The 14708-nt window shown below is 46.5% G+C and overlaps 1 protein-coding gene and 1 long non-coding RNA gene across 5 annotated transcripts in view; both read left to right on the forward strand.

Annotated features, from left to right (window-relative positions):
- The first annotated feature begins 464 nt into the window (after positions 1-464).
- On the forward strand, positions 465-10895 carry LOC135281066 (uncharacterized). 4 transcript variants are annotated; one of them, XR_010347828.1, is made up of 9 exons: positions 465-1147; positions 2047-2149; positions 2790-2919; positions 3253-3416; positions 6333-6508; positions 7752-7917; positions 8056-8196; positions 8472-8701; positions 10760-10895. It is a non-coding gene; the product is annotated as an uncharacterized LOC135281066 (long non-coding RNA). The 4 variants fall into 4 exon arrangements; XR_010347827.1 differs by lacking the exon at positions 10760-10895 and adding an exon at positions 8956-9185 and having other exon boundaries at positions 467-1147; positions 8457-8701; XR_010347826.1 differs by having other exon boundaries at positions 468-1147; positions 7752-7943; positions 8457-8701.
- Positions 10896-13137: 2242 nt separating this feature from the next.
- ATOSA (atos homolog A) overlaps positions 13138-14708 on the forward strand; it is a 47317-nt gene continuing 45746 nt past the window's right edge. The window contains exons 1-2 of the mRNA XM_064389619.1: positions 13138-13503; positions 13734-14012. Of these exons, the coding sequence (XP_064245689.1) occupies positions 13997-14012 (16 nt within the window). The 5' untranslated portion in view covers positions 13138-13503; positions 13734-13996. The remainder of the gene's footprint in view (positions 13504-13733; positions 14013-14708) is intronic.

Genomic DNA, 14708 nt, shown 5'->3' on the forward strand with positions numbered 1-14708 from the left:
GCCTGCTTCCAGTTTTATCAGAAGTCTCACAAAATCTGTCCTTTCCCTAAAGCCTCACTGGCCAGAGGGAGAACTGTAACTTTCACTTGGGATGCTGCTCTGAACAATGAAAGTAAAAAAAAACATTATGGTGGTAATCCTTAAAAACTTCAGAACCAGAAGGCACATTAGACATGCCAAATTCTATCAACTGCAATTCTTTTTGATTGTAAATCAGTGCAGTGATATTTGAGAGTTTATTGAATGACATTAACATTTGGGGTTAATAATAGTTTTCTCAGGTTGATGGAGGTTTCCATGAACATCTGGAGGGAGAAATTAGTGGCCAGAGCTAGGCTGAGTGTGACCCATCAGTCTTTCAACTAATTTTAGTGGGCTTTGCATCAGCTGGGTGTTGGCAGCTTTTTCAGTGTCACTTACTTCTGAAGGAGGCCTACCTAGAGTAATTAGCTCATTCACCTCTAACAGAAATTATATGTTCCTTATCTCTTTAATTAGAGTGTATATAATGTTAGTAATGATGTATTATCTATGTATTCATTTTAAAGGGTTGTTTTGATGTCAGGCTTGCTTATATGGGGTCATTGGTATGAGGATGTGCATAAAACCAGATTTTAAATCCCTGAAGAGTTATATAACCCGGCATTTCCAAAGCACTTGACCTCAGAAGTACTTTAGATTGCTCGTTTCTCATGTTTCACTAATTTTTTTACATTGTGCCTCACTTGGCAAACACTAAATTGCAGGAAGTCATGTGCAATAAGGGACAGAAACAAGTTCCCTTTATTTGGCTCTTAGTGTGGTCATTGGCATGATGAGGAAGAGTGACAGCATCTGAGATGAAGACACAGCTGTAAACTCTGCAGCTCCACAACCCCCCAGGCTCCTGCAGTTAGCCATTAGATCCTTTAGGGAAGGGAGAACAGATAGAGCATTACCTGGTGTAGGTTTGCTGCCAGTTTTTTAAGGGTTTCAGCCCAGAAGCTCTGTGGTGCTGGGTATGGAGTGCTGCTCCATACCCACGCTGCTCCCCAAGGACATGCTGCAGGCCCTCCAGCTGAGTTCCAGCCCTAAGGAGAACCAAAGGTCTTGTTTGTCCCTTCAAAAGCCAAACTGGAGATGGAAAGGCACATCTGTCTGATCAGAGGTAAGGCAGCACTGAGGAGACACCAGAGAGCAGGTTTGAGACTCCACAGTCTCCTGGGATGTCGTGTCCCAGGACTCATCCAGGCTCACGCAGCAACACCATGTAGGTGGAACTCAAAAATGTGGTCTTAGTTTTAGGAAAAACAGCATATCTAAAAAAAGTTCTTGTTCCAGAATGAGTGATGGGGAACCCAGGGTGTTTTCTCAGCTGCAGTCTGAATTGGCAGTGTGGTTGTAGCATTTTTCTTCGGCACTATTCCAGCAAAACACTTGAGTATGTGCTTAATTAAATCATGTGAGAAGTTTAAGGGGCTGGAAAGCATGAAGCTAAATCCTTTGCTGGGGACTTAATATCAATGCCTCAGTTTCCCTTCTCCACCATAGAAAAGAAATATTTACTTCCCATACAGAATGCTGACAAGCTTAATTCAATCTTCCTTGTAAAGTGCCTTGAGGGCTTTAGGGAGAAGGTGCTATAAAAATCAGAATATTATTCTACACTCCCTAGCAAGACAGCACTTAGCTTTATATATTATCCTGCTGGTGATGCATCTCCCTCTGGCTGACAGCAGGATCAATTAATGTATATAAACCAAAAGAGGCTGTTTAGGAGACTTGTGGTCCATGTAATCTGCTAACACCTGATGACAAATCCAAACTTGAAAAGGTGGGAAAGTCAGAGGTTTTAAGGCATTTTAGTGTAAAACCAGACAGTGGAAGACTCTGAAGGCTGCGTGTGTCTTCAGAGCGCAACAGGAAAGGGGCTGTTCCTCCAGTGATCTATTTTTCACTCATTGTTTTTTATGGCCTTTGCTAATCCCTTTTCAGTTTTTCTGATCTTTGGTAAATTAGCAAGCTGTACTCTTACACTACTCTCTTATTTCAAATTTTCTTTATTAGATTGAGAAGAACCTGGACGTGACCTCAGAGGCAGCTGGAGTGAAGTGAAGACAAGGGAACTGCTGCCAAGGAGAGGCCATCAAGTGAAGCCAGGACAGGAGAGGTTAGGGCAGGGTGGAGCTTTTAAAAACCCTCTAATTGTGCTTCTGCATTTAAATGTGTGGAAAGTGCTGTTCAGGACAGAGTATTGCAAGCAACACATATTTTCCTTAAGGTTCACTGATTTCAGTACAGCTAACACAGGTATTTTGGATATTTTTAACCTCTGTCTTTTCATGTATTGAAATACAAATATACGGTAATGTCTGCAAAAACAGACACTCAAAGTGAGTGAAAAAGTGCTACTTCAAACTATCTCCCAGATAAAATGCAAATGATTGAAAACATGAAGCTCTTCACAGGTAATTGCTGTGAATCCTCATTTCCTGCCTCTAGTTCTGCACGTTGTGTTCTGGCTAAACTTAATGTTTTTTCCTATTTTTGTAGTCTTTCAATGACAATACTTAAACTACCACATAGTGAACATCAAGAAACATAGCTACTCCTTTGGCATTTTTATCTTTACTGTGTATTTAATTAATAAAGTTATTACACTGAAAATGAGTTTTAACAAATCTCTAAAGTACGTGAAAAAGTAAAAAAAAAACAATTCATGAATGACTGACTGGTTTATTTAATTTTTTTTAAATATGACCGTTGGCAACTCCTTTTTCTGTTTATGTGTTTGTGCCCTGCCTTTCCAGGATACAGCCTTTTCATGGAAATAATATTTCCTCCTCTATGTCTGCTGCACTTGGCACACAATGGAGTCTCATTACTCAACAGAACCTCTACGTGCCATGAAAAATAAATTATTAAACTCCAGCCATTTCGGTAGGTAAATACTGCCTTTCTAACCCCTGTGCATAAAGCAGCCAGTGTTCCACACCTGGCTGTGATCTCCTCTGCGAGTTCAGCCTCCTTGAAGTCCTCTGGCATGAAACCTTAATGTGCTGACACCGTGTGTGTCACCCCAGGGCTGTCCTGGGGCACAGGGGGGGACAGCTGGGACAGCAGTGCCCGCTCTGCCTGCTGGGTTGGAGACAAAGGTGGAGGAAGTTTAGAACCAAACTGTGTTTTCATGTGTATACAGCTTCCAGCAGCCTTTAGAGCTGTAGCTTCTACATGTGCTAGGCAGATGTTCAGTCATGCTTTCCTCTATTTCAGCAAAGACTGGCTTTATGATAGCTGGCACGGTGCATGGCCTGGGAGCTGCACACAAATACTCGAGAAGGATGAAATGCTGTTTGGCTTCCACCAACAGAGATAAGAAATGCACACCTGCCCCCCTGAGAGTCTCCAGCTGCACTGGCAATTCCTAGTAACTGTGGGTGAGAGCAGAATTTGGGGCACCAGTGGGGCCCACCACTGCTTTACTGTTGTGTCTAGATTCAGCAGCTTCTTCTCATCTGTAATTTACTGTGTTTTCCCCTGAAAATATATCTTCCCTCACCCTGGGGAAGCGTGAGGAAATCTCTGGATTTTCTCTTCAACACATGCTGTAGCTTCTACCCTGAGTACTTTAGGTGTTTGAGTAACAATGCAAAAAAGGACAACCCCTCAGTTTGGATATAATTTCTAAACCTCTCCATCAGAAATTTCAAGTGACAGCTGATGGAGGGACAGGGCATGTCAATCCCATCATGTGGCTCTGCCTTGTGTAAGAAGTGCAGGATTAATCCCTGCTAATGCCCTACAAGCATTGTCCAGACAGGGTTATACAAGCACCTGGAGCTGCTGCCAGGTGAAGCTTTGGGTGCCCCTGTGAGGCTGCAGGAGTGTGTTACCAGCAGGGGAGGTCCCAGAGTGCCAGCTGAGCCGGGTGGCAGTCGGTGTGGCACGGGGGCAGTGCTGGTGGCACTCCCCAGGTGCCTTGGCAGCACCCCCTGTGCCCGAGCTGCCATGCGTGGCTGAACGTGCTTTGGCAAGGACGGCTGCCACCTGCTCCTCTGCAATGAGGACCTGGCTTCCAGAATTTTAAACATAAGGGATAGCAAAACAGTCATGAAGATTCATTGCTATAGTGACCAGTCATAGGGGTTGCAGAGAAAAGCAGCTTCACGTGATTTATGTTACAAAGGTACCTGCTGTAAGTTAGAACAGTCCTAAGGATGCTGTGATCTATAGCAGCCTCCTAAGGCAAACCAGAATCCTCTTTTCATAAGCAATACATCTGTTTATGTAAAGAGGGGAAAACATTACAAGTCTTACGATGTTCTTTCCTGCCAAGGAAAAATCTGAAGCACTAAATGTGCAGAGTGACTTGGTGAATCAAAGCTGGGCAATGGCTTTAAATGTGCCACGTGTTCCTTGCTGGAGCTCTGCTGCTGACAGCTGATGGCAGTTTGCTACTGGCTCTGGACAGTGGAAAAAGCAGCCTCAATGGCAGCAAAGGAAGAGGAGTAAAGCCCTCCCCTTCCTTAAAACTGGATTGAGGAAATGGACCCTTAGCATGGTGGGTTGTGACTAGGGCCCTGCTTTTGAAACGTGATCCATGTGTGCAAATCCCACACAGACCAGATGCCAAAACCGCAATGATTATTTGACATTTCAGTTGAGAAAGAGAACAAATGTGCTCTGTACTCATCTTTTCTTTTTTGAAACAAAACAAATTAAATTAACTTTGAAACAAGGGCTTTGATTACTATCTCTCTGGCGTCATCTTCACGTTGATGCAATTCTGTAGACTGGTGGCATCACTGCTGATTTGCACTGGTGTAACAACAATCAGGCTCTGTGTTTTCCAGGCAGTGAAGCTGCTTATGTTTTGTGTAAAGAAAGAAACTCTGTCAAATACTTTAAGGGGAAATAAATTAACCAAGAAATTCAGAAGCCAAAAGCAATATGAGCACAGATAAAGCTACAATATTCCAACTGTATTGCTAGTTTAAAAAACATACCCAGCCTAATTAAGGAAGTATTGACTTCACTATAAATGTGTATGCTGATCTCTCTTGGTTTAGAGTTCTAATTGACATCCAAAGGTGAGCAGTTTAATAAGTTTCTGCAATTTTTTTTTCTATTTTAGTATATGTGTTCTACTTTACTGGCTTTGTTTGAGATCATTGAACAAATGTAAGCTTCCTTTCCCCTTCAAATAATGCTATGCAACATGAGAACAAATCAACTGTAAGGATTAAAATTATAATTGACCTGGTATGAAAGTAGGAGACAAAGTTCTAGTCAGCATAGCCTGAGTTGAAATTCTATCTGCCTCTGTGTGAAGAGGAGTTGACCTTTGAGTATGACCAAGGATTTCAGTATTGGTGACAGAGATTTATATACATATCTATGTGTTTATTTATTTTCACCCAGTGAAGCACAATCAGGACTTTCAGCATTCAGCTTTAATGTTCATTTTTTTGCTATAGTTACTATTATGCTCTCACTTCGAGGATGTCAAACTCCTGAAAAGAGCAATTGTTTTGCTTCAGGTACAGTAAAGCTTACAAACACTATGCTTGGGGTGAGAGACACAGGCTTTGTGTGTATTGAGGAAATTTGGTATATGAAGAGAGTGGAGCTGGGCCCAGGACTGATATAACTTGCCAACAAGTGAGGTGACCCACAGTATTCTTCACTATACTGTGCTGTAGGACAGTGGCTCATGAGTGGAATTTTATGGAATATTTTAATGTTAAAAAAATTGAGAAAAATAAACCCACAAAAATTTGAAGCCACTTAAACCTGAATCTGGGTATATTTCACATTTCTATATTGAAAAAAATCCAGTCCTGATGACTATGTGCACATTCTGTTCAGTGCCATTTCCATTCAGTCTTTACTATTAACACACAGTCATGTCACTAAATGGCCATGAATATATTAGATGGACTATGGCTAATAACGACATGATTAAAATTTTTAGAAGGAGGCCATGGCAGTTTTAAATTGCTCTGACATTTGCCTAATAAGCCCCAACCCACTGACTGCTTTAGTAAATGATACATGGCTTCTCTTGTAAACCTGGCATGGGGTTACATTAAATATTGCCTTGTATTTAACAACGTGCTACTTTCCTGCCCTACTCTCATAAGTCTAGTAGGACTTGTGGCCTTAATTTAGCTTGGGTGGAACTATAGGTTGGACTTGTTGTTCCAGCAAGGTAATTGCTTCTCTGCATAAATGAATTATCCTTTTCATTACAGCGCCCATGGAAAGTTGTGTGTCGTTTCAACACATCAATGTAGCCGTGGCAATCCTTTAACATGTTGTGCACGTGCTCACTGTGTCATTTTTGTCCCCAGTGCCACAGCTTTGCTGCAGGGTGAGATGTATGACAAGCTGGCCCTTCGGAGGGATGCTGGCTCTGCCTCACTGCTGGCCTGCCCTACAAAATGGGTACTAATGTGACAGAGGATGAAAATGGCAGTCCTGACAGGCTGACTGGGATGGCAGCTCTGCAGAGAGCTGTGGAAACTCGGTAAGCAACACTTTGGTACAAGCTCTGGTAGCAGGGGAGGCACAAGAGGGCAAGGGCTGAGGCTGAGTCCTGCTGTGAGTGAGGGAGCTGCCTAGGGGCAGGAGCTGGCTGGGATGTGCCACCAAACTGGTGCAGTGCACAGCCATGACCCTGCTGCTGCAGCAGGAGAGGGAAAGTAAACAGGGCTGGCAGAGGCACCAGAAGCTGAACTTTGTGAACTCCTAACAGATGGAGTTGCACCAGCAATTAATTTGGTGCAATTACTTCCACACGTTGGAAATTATTGCAAGATAGATCAACTCATTAACAATCGGAAAACAGCATTGCAAAACTCCAATCACCTCCTTCCAAGTGTTATGCACTCACTTTCCACTGAAATTCATGAAAATAATGCAAATGGGGTGCCTGGATTCCTGGATCACTGCACTGAGTAATTGGGGTACAGATCTTGGATGTACCTGCTCAGAAATAAACACAGTGATGAGAGGAGAGAGATGACCTAGACTGAAAACAGTTCTTGTGCTTCGATTTCCCCCAAACCTACTGCTGGCAATATTTTGCTGTTTCTCTTGGCAAACATACATCTCCAGCTTCTGGTCCGGGCCTGCTGTTGATACAAAAACTTCAACTTTAATATGGAAATCTATATGTTTTCTGATTAATATTTCCATCAAGCTTAGTCCTAGGTAAACATTGTGTAACATTAGCATTCATCAGTGGACTTGCACAATCCCCTTGAAAAAACATTGAAAAAATATTTCAAAGACCTGCTTTCAGTCTAGAATGAATATTACAGCCACAGAAAAGATCTTCTATGTAAAAGAGAATAATTTTCCCCTCTTTCAGAGATTGATGAGTGATTCACAAGTCAATCTTTTACTTTGCAGTGCATTATTGTCTGATTAGTCAAGTGCTGATGCAATTAAGCTTAATGATCTTACTGAGTAGGTGTCGGCTTAGATTGGCATTTAAAAAGAATAGGTCATTAGTATTTTTGTAAAACAGAACCCTTCTTTGTTTTTACCATCCTATTTCTATATTTCCATTGCTACCAGTCACCACTTCAGATGAGACTGCACTGTTCTCATTTGGAGCTGGTATCTAATTACACATCACAGATCAGCTGCTAAAGAAGCATGCAAAGCTCATGAAGTATCAGTTCAGGAGTTGCTCCAAATAGAGAAGAGATTATGCAAGTTACTTTTCCCAAGACATGCAGGAAGGGCTCGGTTTCTGTTGGCAGGAAGGACTGACTGACTGCTAGACCTCAGCTTCTGGAAGCTGGCAGAAGAGGAGATTCCATCCTGAGAGGTGCTAAGCTGCTGCTGCTGCTGCCAGGAGAGTAAAGAAGGCACAGGGCGTCCCATGTGACACGGGAAACTTGAGGAGCAGCACAGGACACGGACCAGGTTGTTTCCAACAAAAGGAATCTTCTGTATGTAAACAAAGTTTAGTGGCAAAGTGTTGAGTCCAGGAAATCATTTCTGGTGAGGAGAATAAGCTTTCCTTCTGAGAGGAGTGCAATTATTTCTCTATTGTTCTCCTAGTTCCTCCACAATTTAGTCTTGGCTGTGTCTCCAGTGAGAAAGTACTACTTGGAACATAAAGGAATTCGAGAGAACACGCAGAGGAAAACAAAAAACACGAGATGTCATTTTACATTTGATTTCAAAAAGTGAATTTAGCAGGTGAGAACATGTTAATAGGTATGTGTTTTTGTTTTGAAAGGGACAATTAGTAATGAGAGTAAGCAATGGAGAGCTTTGGTAGGAACTGCATAGAAAGGAAAATCCCTGTAAGTTAGAAAACAACAGGGTCTAACAGTAGAGCACCGGTTGGTTTATGCTTTCTATGTTTGTTCACTCTTCAAAATATTTAACACTATGACCACAATTTATATATTTCTAAGAAAGAAAACTAAAATATTGCTGCTCCTACTCCATCACAGATCCTGATTTTCCAGACATGGAACAGGCTTCCTGTAGAAGTACCTCCAGTGTTTTAATTGATGCATTTGCACCAGGGAGAGCTGATGCAACACGAGGACCATCAAGCCCATGGGTCAACAGTTTCAGAAATAAGTATCTAAAATTAGGTGGCTAATTCCATAATTAGGAACTTGAGAAGAGGTGGACTGTTTTTTAAAAACACTGCAGGAGGGACAAATTCTGCTGAAGTCAATTGGAGCTGGAGGTGAGTTTTACTTTAAAAATTAGGCTGTTTTATTTAAATGCCTGGTATTGTTACAGGCATATTGGACATCCTGGGTTGAAGGTTTGAACTTCCCCTCCTAAAGTATAACTCTATCAGCCTGTACCCAGAGCACAGAGCTTTCATCATGTGGTACTCTAGAACATGAGTATATTCCATCCTCACAGACATTATTGTGTGAGTGTGTCTGGGTACTCAAAACAAAAAGATTAGAAAAATACAATTTCCTCTCTTAGATCCTGAGGCAAGCCACAAATGTAACAGAGGCCTCAGGGCTGTTCCAAAGGCTGCTGGGGAGTAGCTGTGTGGAGGAACTTCTGCATGGGTTGGGGATGAATACAGAACAAAACCTCCTCTGCAGCACCCACCTACAAGGTCCTTCTGCCTCCCAGACCAGTGTGGAATAAAGCTCCAGGTGAGGAGCTCTGAAAACACTGACTAATGACACTCATGGATCTTGGCATGACATAATGAGCCAGAAAACTGTAAGGATGGGAAATGCAGTGTGGCTTTTTCTAATGTGTTTTTAAATCTTATTGGGTTGATGCTATTAAAAAACTTAAATCAAGCTGTTAAATCAAGATCATTTAGGCTAAAATATTTACTCCTAAGTGGTGAAGCCAACAGTGCAGCACAAAGGTAGGCAGACACAGAGGACCGTTGTCTCAGTCTGTCCTTGCTATTGGGCTTATAGGTATCTTGAGAAAGAATAATAACAAACTCTTTTCCATTCAACTAGATCTCCTTATCTGTGTAAGATAAGGGTTTATAATTCAGTTTCAGTAACAGCTTGTAAGAATCCATTAGTTGTTGTGAATTCATAAATTTCTATAAGTACATAACTGATTTCTTTGCACCAGTTACTACTGGTGACAATTAAATGATAGTTGGTTCTTTGTAGTGTTTTTTTTTTTAGCACATTTCAAATTTGTTGCATTCTGTACCTTCCAGTCAATTCCTGATTGTCTTCCTCCTTTTGCAATATTCTCCCAACTGCAGTGCCATAACACCACATAGGTGGCAGCCATGTCAAAAGCAGTTGTGCCACATCATTTAGCAGGCAGTAATTGTGTCCAGGAATCACAGGAATCTTGGTCTGCTGCATCAGACATCACTTCTTTGACAGCTAAAGCTGAAAAGACACTTGGGATGGAACCTAAAATACACTCTGTTTCAGGTTGCAGGGACTGTGCCAATAGTCTACAGTGCTGAAGAAAAACACAGCCATACATTTATCTTGGTTTTTTGGTTTCTTTTTAAACTTAATTTCTATATGAACAAGACTCATGAGACATCACTGTGTCATGCTGCCCCAAGTGAGGATATTTTAAAATCCAGTGGCTCATTTGAGACAAGTTTCACACGTGGTTACTGCTCACAAGAGAAATAAAGGTCTGGCACATTTCAGGGAAAGGAGATAGGGTGGCCCCGTGAAGGTTTCCACCAGGAAAGGGGCTGCCACCAAAATTCATGCACTGACTGTGCCAGAGCCACTTTGTCCACACAGAGGCTACAGCCTGAGCTCTCACCTGTTCAGACAGTGAGGTTAAGCTGCCATGGGACAGAAATGGATAAGAAACCTGGTTTGTCCCTGCTTGTGCTCCCAGAAGTATGTGTTGGTCTAGACTTGGCAGTGGGAGGGCAGTTAAAGTTCTGTTTGTGTTTCTAAGCTAATCCTGCTTTTGTGTGATGTGTAATGCAACCATGTGCTTTTTGGATATTTAAGTTGATGTTAAGCTTCTGAGGTCAGAGATTCATTTCAGTATTGTCATTGCTCTCATTAGATCTCCAAGTGTGTGTAAGCAAATTCCCGTGGTGGAAGCCCCTTATCCCATATTTTCTCTGTATATTCATGCAGTATTTATAATTTTTTTGTGACTGGGAGAAAAATTATGAGTTCAAGGACATTTTTAGCTATTTTACCCAAACTAAGTCCACCAATTTGTTTGGGATTTTTATCATTATTTTGCTTTTATTATTATACGTGGAATATTGTATAATTAGATCTCTAGAATAATTTTGTATTCTGCTTTTTTTCAGATCAATTATGTGTCTATGTGGTCAAAAGGGAAAAGTCCTTCATCTGAAGGGAAGCAGGACCTGAAGGATGTATCTCAGACATGCCCATGGCTCTCAGGGTCCAGGAATGCACTGACTCAGGAGTGGAAGCTGAACCTGAAGTCTCCTACATGGTCACATAGAGCAGGACTGCACACCAGATGTGGCTTTCTCTCATCATATGCCTAAATTTTTTTTTAAATTTTAACTGGTTTTTAGGCTGGCAATTAATTTCCCTTGGCTTGAACTCCTAAGAACTACAAGGTAATGGGAAGCTGGCTGGCTCATAAATTAAAATGGAAAAAGTATTTTGAGATAGCATTTTCCTGGAAGTGGGGTCCATTTGTGCCTGATGAGCTCTTTTATAAAAAGCACCAAAGTGAGATTAAAACTTTTTAAACTATTAAAAAATAGTATGTGAAACTTAATGGCTAAATAGCTACAATTGTAATTAAATAGTAGAAAGGCAGATTTGGTTTTGGCTGTAAAACCAATATTAGAACGAGGTACAAACTAATTTGCAGTGTCCTACAGCAACAATTAGTGTCCTAAAGGATGTGACTTTTCATTAGGATGACGAGGAGGATCTGACAGGTGGCTGAATCATGCCCACTGTAGTCACGCTGAACTTCATCTACATGCACCCACAGAATTTATTGCTCAGTCAAATTCTTCCTTTTATAATGCTGGATTGCCACATGTGCAATTACATTGCATCCGGCAGGGAGCTCTGAGATCTGTAATTACCAAACACGTCCACAGCAGTCACACAGCAACAGAAGTGACACTCATGTACTCACGAGTGTAAATCAAAGCACTGCACCTCCCTCTTGCCCATGACTGAACTGAGAGGTGTTTACTGCACAGTTTATTCTGTGAAGCACCCTCCCAGTGTAATGATACACAGCTGATAAATGAGAGCGGGAAGTAGGTGCAGTTCATACAAACCAAACAGGGCAGAACTGAGTTGTTCTGGAACTTTACACTCTTTGCAATGCCTCCAGTGGATGCTCAGCTAGCTGTGAGAAAAGAGTGGCTATGCAGAGCCCAGATGTACACACATCTGCAGGGATCCTGGCACACCAGAAAGAATCAGGAACTGGCTAGGCCTTGCGCAGGAGTCAGAAGACTTGAGTATGTATAATTCACCTTGTTGTAGGGTGTGAGTGCCTCCCGTAGGGCTCAGGCTGTAAGATGGGGTGTTTGTAAACAACCTCAGTGGGGATGTGGCAGTGTCTATGTACATCCCACCTATGGGACCATCTAAAAGCACCACAAACACTGTATTATTCTCTCATGTCTTTCTAACAGAGCTGTCCACGGGGCCTGCCCTGGCTGCGGTGCCGTTTCCAGGTGAGCTGTACATTGACATTCCAGCTCCTCTGCAGTACAGCTTCCCCTTTCGAGTTCTTTCTGCTCTCTAGAGGTCACTTTAGCCGGCCTAGATCTGTGCCCCTGGTGAAAGGGGGATCCCCATCACTAGGGCAGTTTGTTTCCCCGTTCTCCGTGGTGCATTTAGCAGTTCGTCTGCAGCGATGGGGGGCTCGGGGCCCGGCCTGGAAGGGGGTCCGCACTCGGCAGCCCCGGTCCTGACCTGCTTTACTAGACAAGCCCGACGTGAGGGATGGCGCCGGCCCGTCCCTTTCAGTGAAACCTGAATTTCTGCTGGATTAAGGCGGTTGCGTAACCGCAGCCCAGCTGACTCCATTGTCCCTCGCACAGCGCTGTTATCGGCGTGAAGTGAGCGCCGAGCCCGGCGGGCAGGGCGGCGCGGGCAGCGCTGCCCCGGGGCAGGGCCGGAGCGAGCGCTGCTGCCCGCCCCGCAGCGCGGGCCGAGCGGGCGGGGGCTCCGCTCGCCGCCCCGCGGGCACTTCGCACCTGCAGCTGCCGCCCGTACACGCGTGCATTTAAACCCCGGCGGGGTCGCTGCGGGCACACGCGGGGCCAGCGAGGGAGACCCGTGTGCGGGGCAGAGGGAAGGCGGGCCGGGCAGCGGCTGCCGGCACCGCGGGAAAGGCGCGGTGAGGGGCGCGCCAGCCCCCGTCGGAGCCGGGTGAGTGAGCGAGGGGCCGCTCCTGCCCGGGGCGGGAGCCTGGCTGCCGAAGCACCCGGCGGGGAGGAGGGGGCTTAGGGGCGAAGGGACGGTGCCGTTCGCGCAAACCCATACACCCAGCGGCGCCGTTTGCAGTGCGGGGCACCGGTGTCCCCGGGCAGCGGGGACCGCGCTCCCGGGCGGGCCCGGACCGTGCCGAGCCGTGCCGCGATCTGTTGCTGTGACAACCGAGCTGCTCGACGGCGGGCGGCGGCGCGGGGCATTGGCCGCCGTGCGGCACGTGGGGCGGCTGTGGGCCGGGCAGGCGGCCGGGGGCGGGATGAGCGCGGCGCGGGGCGGGCGCAGCGGGGCCCGCGGTGCCGGCGGGCGGTGGTCGCGTTCCCCCCCTGCCCCGCCGGCGGCCGAGCGTGGCGGGCACCCCCGGCCGAGCTGCGCTGCCCCGGCTCGCTCTGTCCTGCCCGCCGCCGGGCTGTGATGTGTGTGCCCCGCTCGGCGGGAGGCGGGGAGTGCCCGGCGGAGAGGAGGGGAGTTAGTCAGCGGCGAGGAGGAGGCAGGGCCGGAGGCAGAGCCATGGAGAGCAGCGCTGGGCGGGCGGGGCGGCCTGTGTGACCGGGGCGCATCGCGGGGGCACGGCCCGGCAGCCCGGGCGGCAGCGGCGGGGCCGGGCATGAAGGTGCGGCGCAGCCCCCCGCCGCCCGCCGCCGGCCCGTGACGGGGCGGGGGCCGGGCCCCGACGGGGCGGGCGGGGGGCCGCTCGCTGCCTTCCCCGGGGCAGGCAGGCAGGCGGGCAGGAGGGAGGGGACTCCGGCAGGGGCTGCCGTCGCCCGGGGCCGCGGTGACTCAGAGCCGGCGCGGCCGGGGGTGAGCCGAGGTCTGTTGTTGTGGGATTTTTTTCCCCGGCAGGTTATAAATAGCCCCGCGCGGCGCCGTGTCACGGAAGGACACCCTGGCCGGGCGCGGGCAGAGGCCGCCGGCGCGCAGCCTCCCCCGGCCGGCCGCCGCCAGCCCGCCCGCCCGCGGGCCCAGCTGCCGTAGCGGCGGGGCCGCCTCCCGCCGGCCGTGCCCGCTCCCGGTGACACCGCTGGCCCGGGCAGCCGCAGCCCGGCTCCGCGAGACAGCGGCGCAGCACCTCGGCCCTGTCAGACCTCGCTGAGGCGGCGGGGAAGATGAAGCCGGAACGAGGTAAACGGCTTATCAGTGCATTTCTTTTTTGTTTGTTTTGTCTGTAGGGCTGGAAGTAGCCCGGTGGCTGGCTTCGTTGTTGTCGCTCTATTTCCTTACCCCCCCTCCCCTGTCATTTTGGGCGGTGGGAAAGAATCCAGATACTCGGGAAATGCCAGCGGGAGTGGGGTGAGGAAGGTGCCCCCCAAGGGGGTTCCAGCCCCATGTCCTGCCTGCCCTTCGGCTTTCCATTGTCTTGGCTGGATGGAAGAGACAAACGCCGTAGCGAAGTGCTTGTGCTGTGGGAATGCTGCAGTTCGCGTGTCAGACACGGCCGGCTCGTTAGCACAGTCCTGCAGTGCTGAGCCGAGAGTCGGTCAAAGGCAAATCGGGCATCGACAGACAAAGCCGGCAGATGTACGGAGATATCCAAATATAGCTGGAAAACACCCTGAAAATAACCATAACTTACATCTGTGTTGTTTTATAAACTGACAGTGCTTTTTTTCCCCAGTTATAATGGAGGTATTTCATAACAAGCGTGGTGAAATAGAAATTTTTCACGATTATTTGGTTACATCTTGTTGGATTACTGACATCTGGTTTTACAGAAAAATCAAGACGGCAGTCTACGTATATGTTTATAACACTTGAGCTCTTTTGCCGTATAGCAACAGCTGCTGATGCCCCTAGAGTTGGAAATATGTCATGACTTCT

This window comes from Passer domesticus, chromosome 14 (assembly GCF_036417665.1).
Source record: "Passer domesticus isolate bPasDom1 chromosome 14, bPasDom1.hap1, whole genome shotgun sequence".
In the NCBI taxonomy this organism is placed as follows: domain Eukaryota; kingdom Metazoa; phylum Chordata; class Aves; order Passeriformes; family Passeridae; genus Passer; species Passer domesticus.